At 50.1% G+C, this 23,501-nt stretch overlaps 1 protein-coding gene across 1 annotated transcript; it reads left to right on the top strand.

The window, feature by feature from the left end:
- The first annotated feature begins 7,271 nt into the window (after positions 1 to 7,271).
- Trarg1 (trafficking regulator of GLUT4 (SLC2A4) 1) lies at positions 7,272 to 22,764 on the top strand. Its single transcript, XM_042054877.1, has 3 exons — positions 7,272 to 7,649; positions 19,126 to 19,258; positions 22,487 to 22,764. Exons 1-3 carry the CDS (start codon positions 7,272 to 7,274, stop codon positions 22,762 to 22,764), a joined length of 789 nt encoding a protein of 262 aa, XP_041910811.1.
- Positions 22,765 to 23,501: the final 737 nt, after the last annotated feature.

The raw sequence follows: 23,501 nt of genomic DNA, 5'->3' as shown, positions 1-23,501 counted from the left end.
CTCGGCCCCCACAACCACCCCGAGAGGGAAACCAGGTTAGCTGGCAGAATGACGACTTCAAAAGAGAAGACTGCAAAAGTCTTCCCGGACAGAGCAAAACTGGATGGGGTGCGACTTGAGCGGCTGCCTTACCAGCGGGAAGGAACTCTGGGGGCCAGGACAGCCTTCCCACACCCCAGCCTGGGGTGCTGAAGGAGTGAGATCTTAGGTCAACATTTTCTTCCTGGAGAGTGGCCTCTGCTTTTCTGTGCCTCTGAACCCTCTTTGCTCTTGCTGCATTTGGACAGTGGGACTCGTGGGATTTTGTGGGTGGACAGCTGCTCTGATCTGAGGGCACACGCTGTGGCCCTCTTACCTTGTTTGGGCTGCTGATGATCTGAGATGCCGGGAAAATGACCAAATAAAAAGGAAAAGTGTCTTGTCCACCTGCTACCAGGACTCCACTGAGTTCAGTGACCTAGTGTGATAGGAAAGCCTGGGGACCTGGGGGTTACTTTGGAAGGGTGGGACTGCGGCCCCCAGTAAGCATCCATGCACTGGTTTATAGCAAGACCCGGGAATGGCTGGGCACAATGAGATCGGGACCCCGGTTAAGAGCCATTAGAGAAATTCCTCCCTGTGCTAGAGGAAGTTAATGGGGCATCAGATGCTAAGGTCATTGTCGGCCTTACCTGTGAGTCTCCCTGCAGGACTGCTGTCTGCACTGAGCCTCAGTCTAGGCTGCTTTGAGAAGAGAGCCTGCGGATGTCGCAGGGAGGGGGAAGTTGAGGGCAAGGTCAAGAGTCCGGGTCAGGGACTCAGAGCGATAGGCAGAGCTCACAGCCAATAGAGCCCCCCCCCCCCCCCCTTCCGTAGAGAGATACAGGAGGGATTTTGAGGAGTGGGTTAGGGAAGAGTGGTGGTCTTAGGCCAGAGCCAAGAGAGACGCAGGAACACCTTTCCCTGAGAATTGTGGAGAACTGGCCAGCTATCTATAGGATGGGCTCCTGCACGGGGTGCTAATTGTGGCAGGCACTGTGTGCTGGGCTGTTGCCACCTCTGAATGGAGGCTGGACAGATGCCACAGGCATGAATGGACTCGGAGAATGAGGGTTTCTCAGCACAGTCGAGATGAAATTCAAGGTCACAACTGAAGCTCTCTGCTTTCTGTGACGTCTTGTCTCCTGCCATAGCCTTAAGGCCCCTGTTTCCACAGCCAAGGTTGTGAAACAGTCCGCATGAAGGCTTCTGCTCTGGGCCTAGATAGGAGCGAAGTGTGAGACTCTAGCTTCAGTCCGGTCCCTAAGCGGATGGACGCAGGAAAAGGAACGAACCTGGGCCTGCCTGGGATCGACTTCCCTGCCACTTCGCTTCTGATGTGGATAGTGATGCCACCTCCGGGAGGCTGAGGTAGCTTCCAGCAGTCGTTTGCAAACTGTTTGTTCAATACTACGATTCTGTTTGGGCAGCCCAGACAACGCTTTACCCTTGTTTTAACTTCAGGGACTTTTTCAATGGAAATAAGATAAATACGTAGCAAATCCTATTTTCCTAAATTCTAAGATAATAAGATTTTTCTCCCCCCCCCCCATCACATTCTTCACCTAAGGACACCGATGGCGCCCCCTGTGGGTGGGATTAGGATATGCATCATATGCAAGAGTTGAATGAACTCTGCCTGCCTTCTCCAAGCTCAGCAGTTGAGTGGCCTTGAGCAAACCACTTAACCTCTTTGTATAATTGCTACACAGTCAGTTGCTCCACCACAAGCTGCTGTGCGAGCAAATGAGACGCGTTGAAAGCACTTAGCAGTGCTTAGCTCCACCGTAAGCCCTGACTGGAAGCTATTTAATCAACCTGTTCACGAGGTTGCCTTAAGACACTGTGTTTTGGGAAGGTGTTTAGAAGCCGTGGAGTCTGCAACATGGTTCCTCTTATTGTTTCATTAGGACTCTGTGTTTGAGTGCCGGTATGCTGATATGTATTCGCCTATCATGAAATCTTTTGGCACATATGTATTATATATGTATTTATGTAGATGTATGACTTCATGAATATGTATGCGTGCGTGCGTGCATGTGTGTGTGTGTGTGTGTGTGTGTGTGTGTGTGTACCAACCTAACAGGAGCTGCCTCCTCTCCTCATTTCTTAGGGAGAGCCTAAGCCAGAAGAGCCTCAATTATGTGTCAAATCAATTTTCTACAAAAGTTCCTACAACTCTTGCATGAGTTTTGAAAAAAAATTGCTTCCCAAGATCATATCCATTCTCCTAGATGAGTGATCCTATAAAGGAACAATAAATTTGAGATTTATTAAAGAGACAAAGCTATCAACTAAGATCAGATGGGAAAAAAGAGAGAGGGAGAGAAAAGAACACAATGGTATGACTTTAAAATGCATATTAAAAGCAAATTTCAGAAAGGGACCACACATTGCAATAGTGCTGCTGCGGCCAAAAGTTATAAAAACTGGTATGGACAAAGACAGTTTTTATCTACGCAAGACTGGGAAAAACATCCCTCAGAGTCTCTCTAGGGGGTTTTAAATATAACTTTTACATTATTATTATTATTAGTAGTAGTAGAAGTATTGGTACTTTTAAAAGTTTGACTGAATTTTTAAAAAAGTTTTATTCATATTACTTTTCATCATGTGTGTGTGTGGGGGGGTGTGAACACATGAGCACAGGTGCCCTTAGAATCCGGAAGAGGGGGCCAGATTCTCTGGAGTTGGAGTTGTGGTTGTGAGCGACCTAATATGGGTTCTGGGAGCTGAATCCTGGTCCTCTGCATCCCGGTCTTCTGCATCCCGGTCCTCTGCTTCCCGGTCCTCTGTATCCCGGTCCTCTGCATCCCGGTCCTCTGCATCCCTGTACTCTGCATCCTGGTCCTCTGCACCCCGGTCCTCTGCATCCCTGTCCTCTGCATCCCTGTTCTCTGCATCCCGGTCCTCTGCATCCTGGTCCTCTGAATCCAAGAGCCACACACAATCTCCAGCCCCCTTATTTTTTTGTAATTTATTCATTTTGTGTGTGTTTTGCCTACATGTATGTATGTGCACCATGTATATGCTTGGTGACCAAAGAGATCAGAAGATCCACTAGAACTAAAGTTACAAATGGTTGTGAACCACCTTGTGCATGCTGGGCATTGAGCCCAGCTCCCCTGAAAGAGCAACAAGGGCTCTTGACAGTTGAACCATTTCTTCAGCCTGTTAAATCCTGAGTGCTGGGATTAAAAGTGTGCACCACCAGGCCCAGTTTTTTTTTTTTTTTTTTTTTTTTTTTTTTTTTTTTTTTTTTTTTTTTTTTTACTGTGTGTGTGAGTGTGAGCATGTGTGTGTGTGTGTGTGTGTGTGTGTGTGTGTGGTTTTTGTCTTGTTTCTTGAGAGCACCTGCTTGTATCATCCTGGGTGACTAGGAACTCTCCATCCTCCTGCCTCAGTCTCAGAAGTGCTGAGCTCACAAGCCGGTGCCACTAAGCCTGTCAGAGGCAGAGAGTACAAATGTCTCAGTACTTTTCGCGCCGTCACAGCTCAGGAGGCTCAGCACTCTACTTGTCCAGCTGAGACAGCTCAGCACTCTCCTCCTCAGGCAGGCTGGGTCACGTGAACAGGAGTGGGTCACACTTCAAAGCTCTTTAGGTCCCAATATCTTTATATTAAAATTCTGAAACCCATTTTTATATGGAGTAAGTTAAAACAAAAAAATATTTTTTTTGTTAATGATTAGGGAGATGACTCAGTTGGCAAAGTCACGTGTTGCCAAACCTGACAACCTAAGTTTGACCTCTGGAGCCTCCATAGTGGCAGAAGAGAAGCAACTCCTGCAAGTTGTCCTCTGACATTCACATGTTTGCCATGGCACATACATGCACCCCACCACCATGGCACATACATGCACCCCACCACCACCACGGCACATACATGCACCCCACCACCACCACGGCACATACATGCACACCACCACCACCACGGCACATACATGCACCCCACCACCACCACGGCACATACATGCACCCCACCACCACCACGGCACATACATGCACACCACCACCACCACAGCACATACATGCACCCCACCACGGCACATACATGCACCCCACCACCACCACGGCACATACATGCACTCCACCACCACCAAAGTAGGCAAATGTAATAAGAATTTTTTCATTTTGGTTTTTGAGACAGGGTTTCTCTGTGTAACTCTGGAGCCTGTCCAGGCTGGCCTTGAACTCACAGAGATCCACTTGCCTCTGTTTCCCAAGTGCTGGGATTAAAGGCGTGCAACTCTACTGCCCAGCTATAAGAATATTTTTTAAGAAGAAAGGGCAATGGGTGGGGGGAGATAGGAAAAAAACCCACCATGTGTTAGAGGCCTTAGTTAGTGAATACCAGGGGATCTGGGCTCAGCATTCAGTACCCATGTAAACCAGATGTGCACAGCCCTGTCACCCCAGCTCTGGGGAGGCAGAAGCAGGAAGGGACCCTATCTGGGACTACTGCATAATGACCCAGCACACTATGTCACTGGCCAGGTTGGAGTCCTCTGGGAGTACCAAAACATCCATCTACTCTGCTCACCTCCAACTCTGGTCAGTCACCTATCAGTATCAACCACTAGGTGGCACTGCAGATTCAGTATTTGACACGGGTCAACCTGACTTGGTGGTCCCCCCCATTCCAGCCCATCAGGCCCCTGTCCTGCTCCAGCCCAAGACCACTCTGGGGGCATCTTGATTCCATTTTTTCTTGTATCTTTTACTAAGTCAAAAAGGTCTTTTTATGTCTGATTCCCTCCAATATTTATTTACTTGAAATATTTCTTTTTACCAGCACATTTTTATTTAAATTAGTCACATTTCAAGTGTTGGGAGTCACGAATTGTTTGGATTGGGCTGGGTCTACGTTCCTTTATTCAAGGGACAGCTCCCACATTGTAACCTGCCTCCTTTGTACCTGAGTACTGATGAGAGGAGCCCCATCACTGCCAGGGACCTCATTTCCTTGCCTTGGACAGCCTTTTCTATTTGAAACTAATCAGCTTAGTTCCCCAAACTCCTAGGCAGGGTCGCCTGCCCAGTTCATTCCCCTTGCCATCCTCCTGACTTGAGATGAGAGAGTCACCCTGAGGTCTGAGATGGACAAAGTGTCTCCCTAGAGGGCTGCCTTTGCAAATAACAATGACTTTGCCTTACTGAATATTATATACTTATATGTATGGGCATGGGGTGGAAAGCATGTATATGTGTGGGGGATGGTCACGTCTGCTGGTGCACATCAGTTTGCGCACATGATGTGGAGGAGGCCAGAGGTTGACAGTGAGTGTCTTTCCCTTCTATGTGAAGTCTGAGCTCTGTCTGAACCAGGACCTCACTAATCCACAAGCTGGGGGATCCTGGTTCTGCCTCCCAAGAGCTGGGAACACAGGTGGCCGCCATTCCTACCTGGCATGTGGGTGGGGCCTGTGTGAGTTTCAGGCCCCACCGTTTCTTGGCAAGCACTTTACCCACCATGCCTAACCCTTGAATAAAAAATTATTTAATATAGTTTCATTTATTGAACATGAAAATTCACCTTAATTCCGCAGAATTTCTAAACTTACTAGTTCCCAGGTGTGCTTTCAGTCTGCCCCTTCAGGCAGGTCCCACGTGTGTCTCCTCCTCAGGTCTGGCATCCTTTCCTCCCTCCCTTCCTCTCTTCCTCCTGCCAGCTCTCTGTGAAGTCAAACTCCCCTTCTGCCTCTGCTAGGAGCAATATTTTGGAAATAAACTTGAAACCAACCAAAGTCATCCCCCTGCTCCCTCCCTTTGTGACTGGTTTTGTTAGCCCCCCTTCTCCCTGACCCCCATGGCTGGTTTTGGTCCCCCACCCCACCCTGTGGCTGGTTTTGCCCCTCCCCAGCCCCAGGACATAGGCCAGGGAAAGCCATCTGACGGAGATGATGTTGAGATGAGAGTTTCTTCTATGAGCCTCTATTTCTGAATTATGAAAACAATAGATTTGAACTGATGATCTCTGCGGTGCTTCCACCTCTGGTTTCCCACATCATGCATGACCCTGGAATTTTAAATGATTTCGTGTGTTGCATCCAAGCTATACTTTCTCTGTGTACCCTTGGTGGCTTTAGGTCATTCTGGTGAAACAAAACAAGGAGACAGGCAAGGGAAAGGAAACAAGATAAAGAGAATGGAGGAGTAGAAACAGAGGAGAAAGAACTAGAAGCCAGGCAGAGCCTAGGGCACGCTCAGAGCTGGCGTCTGTTAGAGAAATCCCAATGGGGGGCTCTGCCTACAGCTCGGCACCATAAGCCATGGAAGGCGTGAGACAGAGAGGCATTTACCCCACAGGCCCCTTCATGGCCCTTGGTGAGCTGTTTAGGAACCTAGGCTTAAGGTCCTACCATCCTCCAGGGACCAACCACACAGCCATCATGTCTCTTTCCCCAGATAAGCGTTGAGGGTGAAGGCCAGGGGAGATGATGGGCCCAGGGCAGTTGAAGGCCTAGATGGGAAAGGATGGGCCCAGGGCCCAGCACTTGCCAACAGATGACGGGACACACAAAAGCCTGCTTAGTGGAGGAGAAGCAGGAGGCACTTGCTTCGGTGATCCCTGTCTTTTTCTCTATCTAAGCCCATAGCCCAGAGGAGCAGGTGTGGGACTGCAGAGGAAACCAGAGGCTGGTCCAAGTCCCTGTGGACTCTGCCGGGCTGGGCCGGGCCAGAGGCAAGATGCTGCTGGGGTGATTCTCTGGGGAGAAGGGAATTGAAAAAGAGAGGCCTCTCCAAGGAGGGTGGAGAGGGAGGGAGGTTGTGTCTCACACACACACACACACACACACACACACACACACACACACACACACACGAGCTTCCCTGCCTCAGCCTCTGTCTCACTCACTAGAGAGGCGAGAAGAGCATTCTTCCTCTCTCTGCCCTCCCGACTTTCTCTTGCTTCCCCGCCCATCTGTGCAGTCAGCAGCTCCAGCAAAGTTGGCCTCAAACTTGAACGGAGCTGAAGCCTCTAGCTTCCTGGGAGCTTCTCACAGCAGCAGCAGCAGGAGCAGCAGCAGCAGCAGCAACGGCAGGAGCAGACTCCAGTTGTGAACCCTGCTGGTCTTGAGAAGCTCATCCGAGTCTTCCAGCACCCAGCTGGGCCCCAGCTCCCCACAATACACATCCACTCTTGCCCTGGAGGTTTGAAACCTGAACTGGGGAATGGTGTGCTGAGGACCCTCTGGAGCACGCTGTCCCTGTCCCTACCTGCACCTGAAGAAATCCAAGGCCCAAGCCAACATGGCCAACCCGGTGCAGCCTCCGTTTCAAGACCCAGGCTCCACCTCGCCCCTGGAGCTGCCCGAGATGGAGAAGCTTCTCACCAAAGTGGAGAACAAAGATGATAAAGCCCTGAATCTGTCCAAGTCCCTGTCAGGGGCTCTGGACCTGGAGCAGAATGGCCACAGCCTGCCCTTCAAGGTCATCTCTGAGGGGCACCGCCAGCACTCCCTCCCTGGCTCCCCTTCCCGGGCCAGCTCCCGACGAGCATCCTCTGTTGCCACCACCTCCTATGCCCAGGATCAAGAAGCCCCCAAAGATTACCTGATCCTTGCCATTGCCTCTTGCTTCTGCCCGGTCTGGCCCCTCAACCTCATTCCCCTCATCTTTTCTATCATGGTAAGTCCTGTGCTTTTGTTCAGGGCATGGGTTTGGGTTTGCCCCAGCGTGGCAGCCATGTCTTCAGGGAAGGGACTTAAAGTGCAGAGAAGAATGGGATGTTGGGACCTTGGTGGAAAACCCTCATCTCCCAACTTCCCTTCTAGAGGGACCTAAGGCTCAGTTCTGTGTGCTTGTTCTTCATGTCCGCCTCTGGGTATCACTGGTAGGCTGCTTCCTGACCCTTCTGGCAGAAGACCCAGGGGTATATCTGGATGAAATTCTGCAGAAGAGAGAGCCAGCCAAATTGGGGGGAGGGTCTTTGATTGCTCCTTTTTCCTTCCTTCCATCCTTCCTTCCTTCCTTCCTTCCTTCCTTCCTTTCTTCCTTCCTTTTTTCCTTTCTTTCTGGCGTAGGGAGGCCTGTTCGAAAACTCTGTATCAAAAGAGAATGCAGGCAGAAGAGGGCCAAGGGCTCTGACTGCCCCAGGAGAGGCAAGCCACCTGGGCCACCAGGGCATTATTCCAGCCTGTTTCCAAGAGCCACAGTGGCCTTGCTGCACTGGGAGCCCTGGGGCCTGACTTCCCTTGGGGCACATGGGTTGTCAGGGTGGTGGGGGTTGGAGCATAATGGAGTTCTTGAGGTTCTGGATCTCCTGATTTCCCAGATTTCACCAGCGGGCTTTTGCTGGAGGTCTGGGCACAAGTAAAAGGGTATGACCAGCCTTGCCAAGGAGGCTCATGTGAGCTAGTCTTCTGAATATTTTGTCTTAGATTGTCTTCAAGCCAAGTCACTGGGAAGGGCGGCTACTTACAGAGCTCACAGAGACTTTCATAATGAGGTTAGGGGCAGGGGGACAAAACAGGCCCGTTAGAGTCAGAAACCTGGGTGGGGTGACACTGTCTCCTCTGGAGAGACACTACTGCTGAGTCATTGGTTACCAAGTCACTAGGAACTGTGGTCACTCCTACCGTACTTCTTCAGACACCTCTGTCCACCCCACTAGGTTCCCATAGGATCCAGAGCCCCCTGACAAGCTATGGGGGCAGTGGCAGCATCTCAAGAGACAGGGTTAGGCAGAGTCCTGGGCAGGGCCCACTAAACTTCCTGCTGTACTTGGGGGTCACGCCGGGCTCCAGGGTGTAGCTAATGGCTCTGGATAGAGCCAACTTCTTGGTTACAGGGAAAGGTCCCAGGAAGGGAGACAGGAGGGACAGATTCTAGAAGTATCTTCTGAGAATTGGGTGCAGGGTGAGTTGTCCTTACCCAAAAGAAGCCAGGTTGAAGACCTGTGAGACCGCTGGACCTATCTCTGGTACTTTCTTCTCTTTTTAGAAACCAGAGAAGCTTCTAAACAGGTCCTTACGACATACTGTAACAAGTGCCCAGCTAGCTAGACACAAACACAAGGCAATTAAGTCATCTTGTGCAAGTTGGTCAACTTCCCATCAGTTTATCCATCTGCAAAGTGGGCAGAAGCATAATGCATTAAAGAGCAGTGAGAGGCAGAGATGGATCCTCACAAAGTGCTTAGGAACAGAGCCCCGCCCCACATAAGTGTGTTCTGCGGTCACAGGGATTAAGTGTCACAGGGAGTCTCCCTTCTGGGGGATGAGAAGCCACTGTGGGCTTTATTTACTTTTTGGATTTTTGAGACACGGTCTTGCAGTATAGCCCAGGCTAGCCTCAAACTCATGCCAGTTCTCCTAATTCACCCTGCCAAGTGCTAAGGTGACAAGAGAGGGTCACCGCACGCTTTGATTGCTAATGGGGTTTCCAAAATAGCTTTATTAATGTATTCATATATCTTATAACTCACCCACCTAAAGTGCACGGTGTAATGGGCTCCTTCCCCCTCCCTGCTCCTCTATCTCATATGTAGCCCAGGACAGGATGGAACTTGCTGTATGAACTCAGAGATCCTCCTGCCTCTGCCTCCCAGCTAAAAAACAAAAACTAGCCAGGTGTGATGGCGCACACCTCTAAAGTCAGCACTCAGGAAGCAGAGGCAGGAGGATCTCCATGAGTTCAAGGCCAGCCAGGATTACGTAGTGAAACCCTGTTTCAACAAACAAACAAAACAAAACAATACATATACATACACCGATGAAATGCCATGTATTATTTCATTATATGCACTGTGTAAATATTAAACATATAAACATATGTAATAGGTTAAACATAGATATCTCCTCAGTCATTAATTATTTTCTTACTGTAGAAACTTTCAAAATACTTTCTTTTAGTTTAACAATAAAATTATAAACTGGGCAGTGGTTTCACACACCTTTAATCTCAGTAGTTGGGAGGCAGAGGCAAGTGGATCTCTGAGTTTGAGGCCAGCATGGTCTACAAAGTGAGTTCCAGGATTGTCAAGGCTACAGAGAGAAATCTTGTCTTGAAAACAAAAACAAAAACAAAAACAACTAACCAAACAAAAATTTTGTAGTGCATTGGGCTGGGGAGCAAGCTCAATGCGTAAAGTGCTTTCCTTGCAAGTTCAAACCTGAGTTCAAACCCGTAATTCACATTAAAAAGCTGAACATTGCCGGGCGGCGGTGGCGCATGCCTTTAATCCCAGCACTCGGGAGGCAGAGGCAGGCGGATCTCTGAGTTCGAGGCCAGCCTGGTCTACAAGAGCTAGTTCCAGGACAGTCTCTAGAAACTACAGGGAAACCCTGTCTCGAAAAACCAAAAAAAAAAAAAAAAAAAAAAAAAAAAAAAAAAAAAAAAAGCTGAACATTACACATCTGTGATCCCAGTGCTGGGGAAGCAGAAATAGGTGGGTCCCTAGGACTTGCAGCCAGCCTAGGCTACTTGGCGAACTCCAAGCAGGGAGAGACCTTGTCTCAAAAAGCAAGATGGCTGGGAATGTAACGCGGTGGTAGAGCACTTGCTTAGTTTGCTCAAGGCCTTATATTCAATCCCCAGCACACACACACACACACACACACACACACACACACACACACACACACACCAAAAATGGAACTGTATAACATGTGGCCCTTTGGCCCTTTGTGACTGGTTGCTTTCACACACATAGCCTTCATATGTCATCTGTGGGGCAGCATACACATCAGTGTGGCCAGATTTCCATCAAGGTCTGGGGGAGGGGATAAGAGAGACTGAAGGGTCCAGCTGAGCATGGCATTCAGTGGGCCTGATGGTGCAGGCCTATAGCCAAACTACCAAGGAGGCAGAGGCAGGAGGATTGTAGAATCACAGAGTAAGTTCAAGGCTAGCTTGAATGACTTGTGAATACCCTGTCTCAAAATTTCCAGTTTTTTAAAGGGCTGGGGCTATTGTTCAGTGATAGAACAGTTGCTCAGCATGTGCCGGTGCTGGGTTTGATCCCCAGCAACAGCAGCAGAAAGAGTAGTAGAGGTTTGACTGCTGGACCAGGCTTACTGGCAGGGAGCAGATGTGGCTTCTGGGAACCCCTTAAGGTTTGGCTTCACTGACTTTTCATTTATTTGATTCATTACTGACTTATTTACTCGTCTTGAATGGCCAGTGGCTTGTTTTGAAGGAACTTAGTAGTACAGGAAACCTCCTTCATACGGCTGACTGCGCCTGTCTTACGGAGCAGAGTAGATGGCGAAGGTAAGTGGTTGCTGTTTGTCACTGCAGGAGGGGACTAGAGTGTGCTGGGTGCTGTTGCAAGGCAGGGACTCACTCTTGGAATTTAAGCCTCTGAAGAGTCCCTGGGGAGTTTTAGATTGATGCACAATGTGGTCAGTTCATACTGTAAAACCGACTCCAAATTGCATTGATGGGTTACTGGAAGGGGATCCCATGTACAGGAAGGGATGGGGATGTCTGAGCTCTGGATGGACTGAGAAGGAAGAGCACAAAGGTGTGTGTGTGTGTGTGTGTGTGTGTGTGTGTGTGTGTAGCATGTGCTCAGCCTCCAACTCAGGGATGTTGGCGCGTATTCTCAAAGCTAGCTGGGACCATCCATATTCACAGAGTGAAGCTGCACGCAGCCCACAGGCCTGTCATCCTAGCACACGGGGTGTCAAGGCCAGAGGACTGCCATGAGTTCAAGGTCAGTCTCAAGGTCAGTCTTGTCTACAGAATGAGTCCTGTTAACTAGCCTGTGCTACAAAACAAGATCCTGTCTCAAAAATCAAACCCAACCCAAACCAAGCAAATTAAGAAATACAAAAAGCACTTCCTGGCCGGGCGGTGGTGGCGCACGCCTTTAATCCCAGAACTCTGGAGGCAGAGGCAGACGGATCTCTGTGAGTTCGAAGCCAGCCTGGTCTACAAGAGCTAGTTCCAGGACAGGCTCTAAAAAAGCTGCAGAGAAACCCTGTCTCGAAAAACCAAAAAAAGAAAAAAGAAAAAAAAGCACTTCCTGAAAGGAGAAGACAGAAAAGGGGTTTGAGAAGGAGACTCTAGAAGATGCAAACAAGGCTAGAGGGAAGGGAAGGAATGAAGGGCAGAGTCTGAAGAGGCCAGGAGGTGCCCAATGCCCTGGAGAGGATAGGTTCAAGGAGAATGGTATGTCTGCTGGGCTGGCCATTCCTAGATTCTGGGTGTCTGGGTGGAGAGGCATAAACGAAGGGAAGAGTGTGCAGGGTCTCTGGGGAAGAAAGGCCTTGGAGGAGAAATACTGAGAGGAAAGGGAGCTCCCAGGGAGTGGAAGGCAGTGTCTCCATTTGCTGAGCAAAAAGGGCCTTGTGGCACAGGGGATGGGATGTGACCAGGGACAAAGAGATAATGGCTCCGCTGAGGCTAGAGACTGTGGGTAGGGACCGCCATCAGCTTCCATGGTAGTGTGACTTGCTCCAGCATGAGGTATAAGTTTGTAGACACTGGGCTCTGAGTGGCAGAAGAGCCACTAGACCAGGGCCAGGTGGCAAAGCAGATGTGGGCAAGAGTGGTTGAGATGTCACGCAGAAGAGCTGGGCTGGACAAGGAGCAGGTGATGACCCTGGCTGAGAAACAGAGATTACAGTCAGGGGCTTAGAGAAGGGCAGGTCCCACCAGCGTAACAGGCTAAGGGAAAAGCTTGTGGTCCAGATTTCAGAGGAGTTATGGCAAGGGGTGGGCTGCAGTTGTGAAGATGAATGTCCAAGGGAAGCATCAGGACCAGGGATGAGGAAATTGAAGGATGAAGTTACTAAAATCCAAGGATGCTTACTAAGTGTTAGGCACAGCTCCAAATGGTTTAGATGTATTATCTCATTCAGCCCTGACTGTATTCCTGTGAGGTCTGGGTGCTAATATCATTCTCATGGCACAGATGAAAAACAAACAGACAAACAAAGAAAAAGAAAAAAACCCAACCCTGAAATGCAGAGACAAGTAGGTAGGAAGTGGGAAGCCTAGGGTTGGAATCCAGTCTGGCTGCCTTGAAGGAGAGCAGCTGTTCCTCCCAACCACACCTCTTGTCTTCTTGGGTGCACCTGCAGCTACTTCTGTCTTCAAAACCAGTCTATCTTCTGAGCCACTTCCACGCCCCAGGGATGATAGGGTCAGATAATCACCCATGATTCCATACTATGTCCGTCCTGGCAGCAGCAGGTAACAAGTCGCAGGAGGCAGTGGAGAAGATACTAGACTCCCTGTAGATACAGGTCCAAGCTCTTGGCTTCAGCACTGGCAGCCTCTCAGAGCAGGCTGCTGGCTGCAGAAGGATTCTATGAATGACCCATGGCCATAGCTGGTAGAGAGCCCATCAGCTGGAAACTGAACCTATTTTTCTCTCATAGTCTCATAGTCCCACCCCATATCTGGGTCTGAGGACACTTCCAGGAACGCCAACCCCTCTGCTGTGTGTAGGGAAGGGCCATGCCCCCTCTCACCCATCTTCCTCCTCCTAGTTATCCACCCGTTCTATTAAGCCCATCAGAGGAAGACAAACGGCTCTGACAGGGCCCACTGCGGCCAGGGAGGTGGGGTCAGTGACTTTGTCTGAAGAGCAGTGGTTACAGATGTCCAGCCCCAGCTCTAGTATGTTCCATAAGCTCCATGATCCTCTGAGGGGGCAGATTTGACAAGTAGGATTGTACAGTTCAGGCGGTACACTGTGGGCCGGTTCACGAGCTGAGCAAGGGGCTGGAGATTGAAACACACACACACACACACACACACACACACACACACAGACACGGGCCATCCTTGAAACAAGAATGCCCAAGAATGCCCATTTTATTGTGTTCCAAGGCAGCTTATATAAGGTTCTGGCTACACCCTAGCTCTCGGGATTTTTCAGCTGCAAGCCTACCAGAAACCACTCCCCTGCTGTCAGGAACTCATGAGGGTCTCGTGCCCAGAGCAGCTGCAAGCACAAGAAAACAAGTTGTTTACTCTGGCAGGCAAGAGGTTGCAGAAAATTCAGGGTCTGAGGGCCTGCAGTCTCCAACATAGGACAGACTGAGAAATGGTCACATTCTTGTAGCAAGGCTTCCTGTCAGCAGAATAAGACCCCAGGCAATGGGCCTTCTACGAGCAACACGGATAAAACAAGCCAATAGCTGGGCACGGGACACTTGCTGGTTTATCCCAGCTCTTGGGACAAGAGGATAGGAGTTCAAGGTCAACACTAGCTACACAGCAAGCTGTTGGCCAGTCTGGGCTACATGAGACCTTGTCTCGGAGAATTAATAAATATTATTTTTAAAGTGGGCACAGTAGAAACACCCATCTCGCAGGGCTGTTGGGAGGACCGAATGAGCTAACCTGCACCTGCAGCGCCTAACAAAACCCGCACACAGTAGACGCTTAATGCAGGGGACCGACTGGTCCCTGTTCTTACTGACACTAAATGAAACTGCAAGGCCAGGGGAAAGGATAAAACCCTTGCGAATGGTCATTTCTGACTCTTTCCAGTTGAAAATGAACAGGTCCCACATTGCATTACTGCCTCTGGGAAGGTACCCCCATCTGCAGTCGTGGTGGCCACAGGATGGCCAAGTGGGTTCTTCCTATAACACATGACAGTGCCTCATGGGTCATGCCTCACGGTCTCATGTAACCCAGCTTGGCTTTGTACACTCCATGTAGCCTGAAGACAACTTTGAATGTGTGTGTGGGGGGGGGGAGAGGGAGAGGGAGAGGGAGAGGGAGAGGGAGAGGGAGAGGTTCACTATGTGGTCTTGGGTAACCTGGAACTTACTACTAGACCAACTGCCTTTGAACTCACAGATAACTGCCTCCCAGAATTCCAGGTGCTTAGATTGAAAGGCATGAACCAACATGGCCAGCTCGACCCTAAACTCTTGCCCCTCCTGCCCCTCCTCACAAACTCTGGGATTAGAGGTGTGTAGCACTCTGTCTGGTTTATGTGGTGCTGGGAGCAGAGCCCGGGGCTCCATGCGTGCTAGATAATCACTCATGCATTGCTGCTCTCCTAGGCATGCTCTATAGCCAGTTGAGTAGTGTGTCGTGGGAGCAGCACATTTTGCCAGGCTTAGGTCTGTTCATTTGTGCATCCATCTACTTAGAGGGCAAATGTGCCTAGTCCCATCCAGGGATATGTGCTAGCATCTCCCAGGCCCAAAAGCACATGCATAGCTGGGCTTTGGGGACTTGTGCCTTTGGGCATAAGGGAAAGACTAAGCCAGGTGGGGTGGGTAGGAACCTTTCCTCTTCCCACCTCTTTCATGCTGGCCACCACACTAGTCTCTCTCCATGGTTCTGAACCATGACTGCTCGCACAGTTGTTTCTCCCAAGTTGCTACTTGACCCCCGGCAAAGCCTGTTGTCACTCCTGTGCCCTCCCTGCGCATATGGTTTACAGCTTCGAGCCCTGGGAACTTACCCAAGGCCACGTCAGAGTTTCTTCCTCTCCTCTCTTACTCTGCAGTGCTGGGGACTGGGGACTGAATCCACTGTCCTGTGCATGCTAGGCTAGTGATCTACCACTGAACACGTTTTAACATTTTATTTTGAGACAGGGTCAGTCTCTGAGTTGTCCAGGCTGGCCTTGAATGTTCCACCTTCCTTGCTTTGACTCTTGAGCTGCTGGGATTACAGGTGTGTGACACCATCCTCAGCAGACAGTCCTAAAATTGTTAACCTTGAACTTCCTGGAAATCCCCCCATGACGTCAGTCCCTCTCTTTTGTAAGGAAAACTTACAAAACCAGGGTTCCAGCGATCCAGGAGCCTGGATGTTTTATCTGTTTTTCTGTGGCCCAAGGGGACACACCCTAAACAGAATGTGATTGGCTGAAGTTTCCCATCAGTGGGGGAGTTTGTTTTTACACTCCAGAGGTGGAAGAATCTTGGCATGCTTCATGGAAGAGGGTGTCACCCTTGAATGGTGGGAGGATTTGGCCACATAGGATCAGAAGAAGCAGGAGATTGGAAAGGAATAAAGGTGCCTCAGGGAGCATAGCGCAGCCTCCTGGAGCTTGTGGAAGAGTGGTAAGGGTGTAAAGTTTACTGGAATTGAGACTTTTTCTATGGATAACGTGAATCCTTTGAGATCTGTGTCAATGGGACTATCTCAGCCACCATTGTGTGTGGTGTGTATGTGCATGTGCATCCATGTGCAGGCGTATGTACATGTGGGAGCCAGACTATATGTGTGGTGTATGTGTGCATAAGCATCTATGTGCAGGTGTATGTGCACGTGGAAGCCAGAGTGTGTGTGTGGTGTATGTGTGCATGCACATTTGTGTGCAGGTCTGTGTACACGTGGAAGCCAGAGGAGAACTTGTGATGTCTTCCTCTATTGTTTGCTTATTGCCTTTTGACAGAATCTCTCACAGAGCCAGAAGCTCACTGTTCTGTCTACACTGGCTGGCACATGAGCTTGGGATCTATCTGCCTTTTTACCTCCTCTCCCAATGCTGGGCTGATGGGCATGCAACTAATAACTTTAAAAATTATTTTACATGTATAGTATTTTGCCTATGTGTACATGTGTGCAACATTCATGCATCACCCTCAGAGGCCAGAAGATAGTGTCAGATCCCCTGGAACTCTTACAGAAAGTTACGAGCTGCCATGTGGGTGTTGGGAATTAAACCTGGATCCTCTGGAGAAGGAACCAGTGCTCTTACCCACTGAGCCATCTCCCTAGCCTCTGAACTGTGTGTGTGTGGTGTGCATGGACATGTGGAGTCCAGAGGTCAAATTTTGGTGTCTTCCTTAGTTACTTCCACTTTACTGTTCTTTTTTGGAGTTAGCAATTTAAATTTTAACCTAAGTTTTACCAACTTTTCATTGTCTCGACAGAGCTAAATGAACACATTTGTTTGTCTGTTTTTTTGAGACAGGGCTTCTCTGTGCAGCATCCTAGCTGTTCTGGAACTCACTTTGCAGATCAGGCTGGCCTTGGACTCACTGAGATTCGCCTGCCTCTGCCTTTGGGGAGCTGGGATTAATGAGGTGTGCCTCCACCACCTGGCTAAATGGACACATTTTTGTAGGAGTTTGAATCACTTTTTATTTTTAATTGTCCATTTTCTAAGTGTTGGTGTACACACACACACACACACACACACACACACACACACACGTTTAAGTTTTAAACTCCAGCTTCCATATTAAACCTTGTGCAGAGGCTAGAGGGACAGCCTGGTGGCTAGGAGTACCTGCTGCTCTTCCGGAGGACACAGCACCCACACCCAGCAGTTCAAAACTGCCTGTAACTTGAGCGGCAGGGGATCTAATGCCCTCTCTGGCTTCCACAGGCACCCACACACATGGCATACTCTCACGCAGATACACACACATACAGACTAAAAAAACCTGACCCTTGTGCTCAGGCATACCAACATGCCCGGTTCTGTGCATGGCTGCTGTGGACCTGGCAAAGCAAGTGCTTTATGAACTGAGTCATCTCTCCAGTTTTTAAAAAGTTATCATTCTTGAGACAGGACATCACTATGACATGCAGGCTAAGCTTTAACTGGTGATTCTCCTGCCTCAGCCTCCTGAGCCCTAGGATGATGGGCATACACTGCCACCCCATGCTCTCTCCACCTCCATTCTGATCCTCACTGACAGCGGAGGGGCCTTTTGGATGTGAGTTTCCAATCATTCCATCCCCTGCCCTTCCTCTACCAGTTCCAGCTGCTTCTTGAACCAAGACACATTTTGGGAGGGCTTCTGGAAGTTACTGGAAGACACCAGTAGCTAACAAAGACACCCTTCCCACCCTCTAGTCTCGTATCCCTGCTCTGTCAGCTCTAGGCACCCTGACCTTTTTCTGGCACCTCCTACTTTGCTCAGGCAGTGACTATGGTGCACATCTGCCCTATGGGCCACTTGTCTTCCTTTATAGAAGGGGTCTATGCAATTCCCACCCATCCTTCACATCAACATTGAAGCCCTTCCTCCCAGAAGTCCTTGCTTCTCCTCTTTTATAAGCTCTCATATGTCATGTGTGCCTCCTCTTTAACACTTTCTTTGCTTGCAAGTTCACCTTTGTGTGTGTGTGTGTGTGTGTGTGTTTGTGTTTAAGGGCTGAAGACACAACTCAGTAGTAGAGTGCTTGCTGAGCACAGGCAAAGCCCTGGGCTTTAGCCTTAGCATTACAAACTCCAAAACAAATTCATCTTATGCCTGGACTTGCTGGATCAATAGAAAGAAAAATAGAAAGGGGCTGAGAGACAGAGGTCACATGTTCAGTCTCATCTCTGATGGCCAGGGACCTGGACCAGTGTCCTGCCTGGATGAACTCTGTGCTTTCAAATATGAAGTACTGAGAAAAAGTCTTCAGTTTGTGGCCCTGAAAGCAGTTACAACCTGGTTAACCCTCTGTGCCTGGACAGCCTAGTTTTGGGCAAGGACATGAAGCCCAGGAGGGACAGAGAGACTCTAGGGTAAGGACCCTGAAGACCTGGAGCCAGCCCTGGCTGGCAGATAGCCTTGGTTCATTAGAGAAGGGGACCAGGATCCCCCTTGCGAATGTTTGGATATACCTCCTACCAAGGCAGCCAGGGTTAATCCAGGGGCCTCCTATCCTTACGGTCCCCACTCCACCCACATTCACCAATTTCACCAGATTCACTGGGTCCCAGAGAATTGATGCTCACTACCAAGAGAGCCACAGAGTTACCCAGCTTGTCTTTTCTTGTGGGTTCACAAAGGTGGGCTGTGTTGAGCCAGGTCACCATCATGAAAGGAACTAGGAGAGACGCCAGTGTCTTTGCTTGGTTTTGTGGCAAGGAGGGGTCATGGAGGAAGGGGATCAGGCATGTTGAGAGTAGAGACAATCACTGGGCTGCCTTCTAGTCCCCACGTAGCTGTGAAATTGCACTTGGGAGGTGTCCGCAGGAGCAGAGAAGCCAGAAACCCTGTCACTACCCTGAGAAAAAAACATCTGGTATTCCTTGGTTCTTTGTTCACAGTCCCCTGGGAGGGGGGGTCTGCACAAGAAGCCCAGCTTTTGTGTCCTGGAGGAGCGTCCTGCACTGTGGGTGGCAGGAAGGGTGAGGTGTATCTGGAAGTTCACAAGGCCGCTGTATGACTTCCATCTCCCGGTGACTGAGGGACAAGCTTCCTGAGATTTCTCTGCCCTCTCTCTGCAGTCTCGAAGTAGCGTGCAGCAGGGGGACATGGATGGGGCACGGAGACTGGGGCGCCTGGCACGGCTGCTCAGCATCACCTTCATCATCCTGGGCATCGTTATCATCATTGTGGCTGTCACTGTCAACTTCACAGGTGAGGCACAGGGGCACGGAGCAAAGAGAGCCCGGGGGCGGGGCAGTGGTGAGGGTGTAGCCGTAGCCCTTCCACTTCAGTCAAGACCATTTAGGTGAAGTGGGTTTTCTGACTCATCCTATGCCTGGACTTCTGGTTTGTAGCTTTCATAAAGACATTTCAGGATGGGCTTCCCTAGTGTGGTATAAAGCTGCATCTAGTCACTCGGAGGGAAGCGACAGGAGTCTGTCTCATGCTCTTGTGCAGCTTTCAGTGTGTTGGCCTCATTTCTAGGCAGGCTCTCTCCTTATGACGGCAGGTGACAACCACCAGGGGTAACAGTGTTCTGGGAGAGGCAAACATGCAAAGCAGTCCAGTAATTAGGCAGCGATTTTTTTGTTTTGTTTTGTTTTTCAAGACAGGGTTTCTCTGTAGCTTTGGAGCCTGTCCTGGAGCTAGCTCTTGTAGACCAGGCTGGTCTCGAACTCACAGAGATCCGCCTGCCTCTGCCTCCCGAGTGCTGGGATTAAAGGCGTGCGCCACCACTGCTCGGCATAGCGATTTTTTTTAAAGTGATGTGTGGGGCATTATGGCAGGTGCCTATAATCCTAGAATTTGGGAGATGGATGCTGGAGGATCAGGAGTTTAAGGCCAGAGGGTTTAGGGGCAGTCCTGGGTTATATGAGACGCTGCCTAAAGACTGGGTGTGGTAGTTTGTGCCTTTAATTTCAGTACTTGGGAGGCAGAGGCGAGTGGTCTGATCTACATGGCAAGCTCCAGACTAGCCAATGCTACTTGGTGAGACCCTCTCTTCAAAACTTAAATAAATAAATAAATAAATAACCTCTAACAACAGACTCAAGGTCACAGGGTTGATTTTAATTGGTCCAGTTAGTGTCACATGACCATTCTCTAACCAATCACCAAAGCCACAAATCTTATTGGTGGGAGTTCTTTCATAAGAGCCCCAAACCAAAGATGTCGCTGACCCTGTTCCTCATCCTGGCTACCATTTCCCACCAAGAGACAATGCATCACGGGATCATGACTTTAAGTCAAGGCTCTGAAGACCCAGTGTTCCCAGCGTCGCTTCACCGTAACCCTTCTTTTCTTTACAGTTCAGAAGTAACCGCGGAGCTGATTCTAGCAGAGGCAGATGCCAGCTGGCTGGAGAGCTCCGAACCCACACGTCCCCACACTTTACAGAGGACAGGATGGTGGCTGTCAAGTCCCCACCTGTTCCCAAACTCCTAAAGCACAAACTTAGAGGGAAACCTCTCCATCACTCCATTGTCAGCCGTGGCAGATGGGAGGGAAAATCTGGAATGAAGTTGGCCGGGAACCCAATGAATAATGAGGCTGAATTCTCATAGACACATGACTCGCCTTTGGACCTCAGTTCTCAGGCTTGTTTCTCATCCCCACGATTCCTGGGACTTACACGCAGCGTAAACTGCCAGAATGGGAAGAAAACTAGCCCCACAGCCACAAAAGAAGCGCCGCACACCTTGGGTGTCTGGACACGAGCACAATCTGGGCCGCTGTCTTTTCTATTTTTCTTGATGGAGAGCAAACAGACTCTTCGCACGCTTTGTGCTGAGCATCCACAGCGGTCCTAGCCTGAGCCCAAAGGTGGAGTTGTCACTCAGCATGGGCCCTGGATACCCACTGGCAAAGAGGCAAGAGCCATATGGAAATCTTCCACTGAAGCCTGGGTAGGGATAGCATGGCGCGCCTGGCGCTCTTACTGAACTTCAGCCTCAATGCTTCTCCACCAAGGACTCAGGTTCGAGAGCATCTTCCAGAACTATGGAGTCTGCCTCTTACTTCCCATCTGTGCTATAGCTTGGGACACCAACTTGGAAGTCTTAGAACTTGACCTGATCTCAGTCAGCCATGAGGAAGGGACAGAGCCTGAGTTCTCTCTTTGGGGTCTGGGATTCCATCTTGGTACCCCATCCTAGTGACCCAGGGGCTCTCTATAGGGCATTCGGAGTCCTACACAGAAGAGCTGAGGTGGACTCTGACTCAGACTGCTAGCCCAGCTCTAAGGCATGCTCTGTGCCTGACCATGTGTTTCTGGCCACCCACAGCAACAAAGGCCTTCCCTAGAGGTAACTGTGAGACTCCTAACGGACTTTCTGACTCATAGCTTCTCAGGAGTCTTCGCTGCAGTTTGTAAGGGAGGGGGCTAGAGAATCTTAGGAAGGCTTGTTAGTTCATGATCCAGACTCCCAGGAGTCTAGAAGGGAAGGCCCAGCTGAAGGTTCGGTCTAGAGAGTGGGGACTGGGACAGGGAGTAAGAGCCCAGCTACAGCCTCTGTCTTAGGACCTAGTGGAACACAGGAAAGGAACTAGACAGAGCCCTCTGGATAAATAGCCGCTGCTTTTTGCCTTTGTGCGTCTCCAGTTTTCTGCTTGGCACAGCACACAGGCTGTGCCCACAGGGGCTTCACCTGCTGGCCTTGCTTGCTCTGAGCCCCTACTAACCAATGCCATACCCCCCACCCCCATCTTCAGCTCAGATCTGGGAGGGGAGAAATGATCCAGGTTCCCCTGCCCAGTAGCTAGGGCTACTGGGGAACAGGTCCAAAGCCACAACCACACTGGTTGGAGATTGGAAGTTCATTTCCTCTGAGCAAAATTAGGACCTTGATACCTCCTTCCCAGGGTTCCCTGCGTGGCTCCCTACAATCTCAGAGATGACACTGGGCAGAGCAGTTTAGCACAGAGCTCTGGCTGCTAAGAGAGGCTCTGGGGCTCCCAACAAGGGTGGTTGCTGGGAGGATTGAGGGGTTGGGAGCGTCTCACTAGCGTTGGTGCACCTAAATCAGGTTCCTATTTGGGGAATAAACTTGGGCTTAATTCCTAAAACAAGGACTGGCTATGTACACTTTATGGGATTTTTGAAGCCAAACTAGAGATGTTCCCATTTCCTGTGGGTAGTAAGTGGGTCAGGGGAGATGTACTGTCTATGGAAACAGCCTGTCACAGGCTCCTGATCCTGAGTGGGCGTCTCCTAAAGTCCCCCCACCACACACACACACTGGGAGTCGAGTTTTGGGAAAGGAAAGACACTGTCTAGGGATTGTCCCAAGGGGAGAAGAGGCAGAGGCAGCTTTATCTTCAACCTCGGCATTGCTGGAGTCCCCCCCTCACCCAGACAGTCCTTCCCATCCCCTAGTCACAAGTGCACACTAGGCCTGTCATTCACACCGTCACACACGCACACACTTATTCACACTTTAGCCTGGAACAATTGGGGTCTCTGCATCAGGGAACGGCTTAGCTGGAACATTCTTCCATTTGGGCAAGAGAAACCCGAGAGCCTTCCCGTGGTTCCAGAAACACAGCCTAGAGGTTCCCGGGTGTTCCCTGGGCAGAAGGGAGCACAGGGCAGGAGGAGAGAGCCACTGGGATGGAAGAAGACTGAGAAAGGGATCTCTCACAACCCGGTTCCCACGAAGCTGGAAGGGACAGGGGTGCTGCTGTCCCAACACTGTCTCGGTTCAGGGCCAGCTGCATGAACACAGTGGCTGAGAGCACTGACCTGGCCTCTCTTTGGCATCCTGGTGAACAGCAAGAACCGGCCCCTCCCCACCACACTCACTAGTGACTCTGTATTTCTTGGCATGGAAAGAAATAAAGCTGAACATATGTGTTCCCTGTGTGTGTGTGTGTGTGTGTGTACTGCTGAGTTCAGGGGTTCCAAATAGCCAAGCAGTCTACTCAGCCTGTCAATCACTGGGTTGGGCTGTGGTCCTGGGGATCCTGTAGTCATTGGGGCTCCACAGACAATTCATGGCATTCCTGTGGGCAAGTCACCATTCTCTCCAGGCCTTGGTTTTACACACGATAAAACAGCCTGGCCCCGCCTTCCCTGTCTTGTTCGTGTGTGTGTGTGTGTGTGTGTGTGTGTGTGTGTGTGTGTGCAGATGTGTGTGCATGCTTGTGGAGGCCAGAGGTCAACCTCCAGGGTTGTCCCTCGGGAGTCATCTAGCTTGTGTTTTGAGACAGAGTCTCTCACTTGGACCTGGGCTTGCTGATTAGGTTAGGATAGCTGGCCAGCCATCCCCAGGGACCCACCCTTTCTACGTCTCAGAAGCACTTTGCCAACTGAGCCATCTCCCAAGATCCCTTCTGTCCTTTCTGCTCATAGTCCAAGGTCTTAAGCTGGAGAAAGAAGGCAGGAAACCAACTTTCGTTGTTTATGGTAAAATCCACATGGCCACCCTGTGGGGTAGCTAGCGTCACTATCCCTGCA

Source organism: Arvicola amphibius, chromosome 4 (genome assembly GCF_903992535.2).
Source record: "Arvicola amphibius chromosome 4, mArvAmp1.2, whole genome shotgun sequence".
NCBI lineage: Eukaryota > Metazoa > Chordata > Mammalia > Rodentia > Cricetidae > Arvicola > Arvicola amphibius.
Note: the sequence above shows the minus strand (reverse complement) of the source record. Positions and strands in the feature narration are given on the sequence as shown.

Bases quoted from the DNA above. Each gene is read 5' to 3' on its own strand.
- Trarg1 (XM_042054877.1), top strand. From the start codon at position 7,272: ATGGCCAACCCGGTGCAGCCTCCGTTTCAAGACCCAGGCTCCACCTCG. The intron at 7,650-19,125 runs GTAAGTCCTGTG...CTCTCTCTGCAG, and splicing joins CCCTCATCTTTTCTATCATG to TCTCGAAGTAGCGTGCAGCA. The intron at 19,259-22,486 runs GTGAGGCACAGG...TTCACACTTTAG, and splicing joins TGTCACTGTCAACTTCACAG to CCTGGAACAATTGGGGTCTC.